The 4,454-nt window shown below is 58.3% G+C and overlaps 1 protein-coding gene across 1 annotated transcript; it reads left to right on the forward strand.

Annotated features, from left to right (window-relative positions):
* Positions 1 to 1,740: 1,740 nt before the first annotated feature.
* Positions 1,741 to 3,573, forward strand: LOC136469999 (uncharacterized). Its single transcript, XM_066467985.1, has 4 exons — positions 1,741 to 2,022; positions 2,695 to 2,905; positions 3,135 to 3,245; positions 3,338 to 3,573. The coding sequence occupies exons 1-4, from the start codon at positions 1,741 to 1,743 to the stop codon at positions 3,571 to 3,573; spliced, it is 840 nt and encodes a 279-aa protein (XP_066324082.1).
* Positions 3,574 to 4,454: the final 881 nt, after the last annotated feature.

A 4,454-nucleotide genomic window follows, 5' to 3' on the forward strand; every position in this document is an offset into this window, starting at 1 on the left:
CGGGCTCGGTGCCCAGTTCCTTCATCTGAAAGGAATCAGGTGGGGGATATTCCCCTCCCATCGGCTGACAACGGTAGGTGCGCCTTTTGAGGCCCTTCCTCGGGGAGACAGAACGGCGCCTGCCGTCACTGTGGTCAGATGCAACACAACATCTGCAGATGGGACATTACTGTATGTGCGCGGTTAATAAGGAAAAGGTGGACGCGTGGGCGGTTTAGTCAGATCTAGATTAACTGCGCTAGATCTGAGGGAAACTTCCCTGGTTTCGTCGCCCATCTATTTTGCCCCCTTCCCCCCTCATAAATACGTGACGAGCCTCGCCCTGCCCCTCCTTACCTTACCTGCCTGCATTTGCCCTTCCTGCCTTCAAGCGGTTGCTAGGAACAGAGGAAGACAGCGTCGGGGAGAAGAAGGGAGAAGGGGGAGGAAAGGCGAGAGAGAGAGAGAGGTAGCGAGAGCACGCCTTACCGCCATAGCCACATTCTCCACCCACCCATGGCCGACATCGCTATTGTTGTCTAGGCAGATCCTTGGGGTCCATCCGACATGACTATGGCGACGCTGCAGTCGCTCATCGACGATGGTCTCCTCTGCCCGGTTACCGACCCCAACAGACCGGAGTGGATTGCTTCGGGGGGCGAGCCAGAGCCAAGGCCACGCGATGGATACATCATGAGCTTCGTGGCCATCCACAAGCGTGGTCTTGGCTTGCTGGTGGACCGGTTCATGCGGGCACTCCCGCATTACTATGGCGTGGAGCTCCACAACTTCAACCCCAACTCCATCACGTAGGCGGCCATCTTCGTCGCCGTCTGCGAGAGGTACCTGGGCATCGCCCCCCCCACTGGGAGCTATTGCTCCACTTCTTTCGGGTGGGGCTCAACACCAAGCCGACGGGCATGACGGGCACGCGAAAGGCGTTGAGGGCCGGCGGCTGCACTCTCCAAGTGAGCCAAGACAGGTAGCCCTTCTACATCCCGGCCCAGCTCATGTCATCCAACCATCGCTGGTACAACAACTAGTTCTACCTCCACAACGATGACAGCGGGCTTCCCCCTAATACCGAGCGGGTTGTGGAGAGCCAGCCGGAGAGGTGGAGGTACGACATCCTGGTGGTTGATCAGCCCAAGCTGTAGCCACTCCTAAAGGTGCTGGAGAGGCTGCGCAGCTGCGGCCTTATGACAGCCATGGTCGTGGCGGCGTTCACCGCCGGAGGGTGCTACCGCTGATGGCTCGGCGGCAACGTCTATTCGAGATGACACCGAGCGAGCCAATCGATGGCATCCAGTTGTCATGAGCTGGGCTCAACGGCGGAGGTGGAACGAGTGACGGTGGGGGTGACCCAACATCCTCTGTGGAGGGTCAAGGGGGCGTCGGAGTCCGGCGAGGGCTGGCCGGCACTGGCAGACGCGGGGGCCGTGCCACCGCCGCCGCTGCAGAGGACGAGGGGCGTAGTGCAGAAGCTATTATGCCCCCATTTGAGGTAAGTGTTTTGTCAGTGGAGTTTGCAGCATCTTCCACTCATTTTTGGTTGTATGCTGACCAAGTAAGTGTTTTGCCTTCAGCTGGAAGCGTCAGGCGGAAGCGCCCACCGTGGAGCCACGCAAGGCGCTCAAGGTGAGCACCAGCTCCACCGCCCGATGGGTGGTGGAGGCGTAGGCCGCCATACAACATGGCACGGTGTCGGCCAGGGCCGACCCGAAGGAGCCGGTCACCCAAGGAGAGGCTACCGAGGTGGCCATGAAGCAAGCGGGAGAGGAGGCGCCTACACCCCATGAGGCCGAGGCCCTCAAGCCAGGTGAAGTTGAGGCGCCTTCAATCGCTGAGGCCACTGAGGGCGAGGTCAAGGCTGCTAGGACCTCTAAGGCCGAGGTGGCAGACGCCGGGGCTCCTAGGACCACCGAGGCTGAGGTGGCTGAGGCTGGAGCTCTCGAGACCACCGAAGCCAAGGCGACGGAGGCCAGCTTGGGCGTGGCAGAGCCGGCGGCCCAGGATGCGAAGACGGAGGCGGGGCAAGCTTTGGTACCGCCCCTGGTCCAAGACCTGCCGCCATCGTAGGAGAGCACCCGGGAGGTGGAGGTTCATTCAATCTCCTCCAATGATGCTTCCCAGAGGAAGGAGGTGGCGGACGCTGAGACGGCCAATACCGCGGAGTAGCCAGCTCTGACTTCTGGCGAGGGGAGCTTGGCCCTCGTCCGGGTACAACCCGAGCCCCATGGGTAGGATAGCCTACATGTCTTCTGGCAGAGCTAGGATGACCCCAAGGGGGAGCCTCTGTTCGCCCTTGAGGATGCGGTCGAGGGGGGCGCTGGGACTCCATTCCGCCATCTGGTGGAGCAGTCGCTGTGGACAGCGCTGTCCATCATGGCTGATGACCTGCCCGGTGTTGCCTAGGTACGCACTTTCTTTTCTCATGCTATGTCGTCTTTTTCCTGAGTTTTCTTGCAGTGCTTGACGTCTGTTCTGCCTATCCAAGAGCTCGAGGCCCGGTCCCTTAGGAAGTCATTGTTCCTCCGGCGGGAGAGAGACATCTAGGACTAGATACGGTGGTAGAAGGACCTACTCACCAATGCTAATGAGCTTCTGTCAGCGCGGAGCGTGGAGGTGGAGGACCTCCGCCTTTACTGTGCTGATATGAAGGCCGAGGCGGCCACAAATCGGGAGTAGGCCGCCCCTTTGGCGGCGTGAATCAAGGAGCTAGAGGAGGAGCTGACCCGGGTGGCCGGCGAGCGGGACACCTTCAGGTCCCAGGCTGATCAAGCGGTGGCCTCTGCCAAGGCCATCACCAGGCAGCTAGGGGTGGAGCAGGGCGCGCACCTGCTGATGAAAGGTGCCCTAGCAGAGGCTCTCAAGGTGGCCAAGGCCTCTCAGGTCGAGGCCTTAGCCTGGAAGGAAAAGGCCGAGGGTGAGTCCTATTGAATCGTGCCTCTTGTTCTATTTGTTTTCCTTGCGTTCGACCCCTAACTCCCCGATGTGACGTAGAGCTAGAGAGGGAGGCTTCCAGGGTGGTCGAGGCCTCTCGGGTCGAGGTAAAAAACTAGAGGGAGAAAGCCGAGGGTGAGTCCCATAGGCTTGCGCCCCTGTTTGGCTTATTTTGTTTTGTGCTTAACCCCATCCCGCCTGTCTTGGCGCAGGGTTGGAGAAGGAAGTCACCCGGGCAGCCGAGGCCTCCGTTGTAGTGTCGGCAGTGCTCGAGGCTGAGATCTGGGAGCACAACATGCTGCAGAGCGCCGCCCATACCACCTGTGAGGCCCTGGAGGTTGGAGGGGTCGAGTCGAGCAGCTCCCTTGGTAGCCGCTTCATCGTGTTGAGCGGCTGAGTCCACGAGCGGCTCTAGGGGCGCTGCATACGGGCGTCAAGCATGCCCTGGCCATCGTCTCCTCGCACTACACCAGCATTGACCTCGAGGCCGTCAGCGATGGTTACATCGTGGTTGAGGATGACGAGAAGGCCGAGGAGGAGGTCATGAAGCTGGTGGAGGCTGAGGGCCCTGGCACGGCGCTGGCCAAGCTATTCGAAGAGGAGGTGGTTCCTCCTACGCCGTCTACCGATGCTGGCGATCCAAAGTTTTGACCTGGGCCAAAGGGGCCATGTAACTAGATTAGGACTTACATTATTGTACCATAATGCTTGTGGCCGTCGAGGCCTTTTAAAGTACTTGCACGTATACGCTTTTTAATCGTTTTTATTGTATTTTCGAGCCTCTGTCCTCTGTCTTATCTTCGAACATATCTCTTACAAAAAACTTCCTCGGAGCCTAAGCTGCCCTTCGGGCAAAAGGTGGTGAGGGAGTTGCCATAGCCTGGAGGCATAGGCCATCTCGTGGCTCGACCGGCCTTTTGGCCCTGAGATAGACTTTTGGTCCTTAGGTTTTTTACAATCGATTTGTCAGAGTACGCGAGAGAGTTTGGCATAGAAATTGTTTTGAAAAATGACTAAAAGATGACTAAAAGACAGTGTCTGGGACTTAGGGGGGAGTCCCCCCTTCTAGCCCCGAGGGAGGCTTGGTTCTATAGAGGCAGAGCCGTGTCTTGTTCGAGCCCCGTAGTGGGCACCATTGCAGAGGCAGAGCCGAGTCTCCCTTATGGTGTTATCGTAACGCTGAGCCCCACGATGGGCTCAAGGGGTTTCTCAAAAAATTAGAACAACTAAAGAACGCTTCTTTATTGTATTTCGAGAAACAATGTATATAATGCTTGGAAATTTAAGGGTAGAAGCGACGTAGCTGTTCTATGTTCCAAGCGTTGGTGAGGACTTCGCCCTTCTCGTTGGCTAGCTTGTAGGTCCTAGGCCTTAGCACTTGGGCGATGATGTACGGCCCTTCCCATGGCGGGGTCAGCTTGTGGCGGCCCTTATTGCTCTACCTCAGTCTCAGCACCAGGTCGCCCACCTTTAGGTCTTGGCTTCGAATGCGTCGGACTTGATAGCGTCGTAGGGCTTGCTGGTACTTGGCC

Source organism: Miscanthus floridulus, chromosome 8, assembly GCF_019320115.1.
Source record: "Miscanthus floridulus cultivar M001 chromosome 8, ASM1932011v1, whole genome shotgun sequence".
Classification (NCBI taxonomy): domain Eukaryota; kingdom Viridiplantae; phylum Streptophyta; class Magnoliopsida; order Poales; family Poaceae; genus Miscanthus; species Miscanthus floridulus.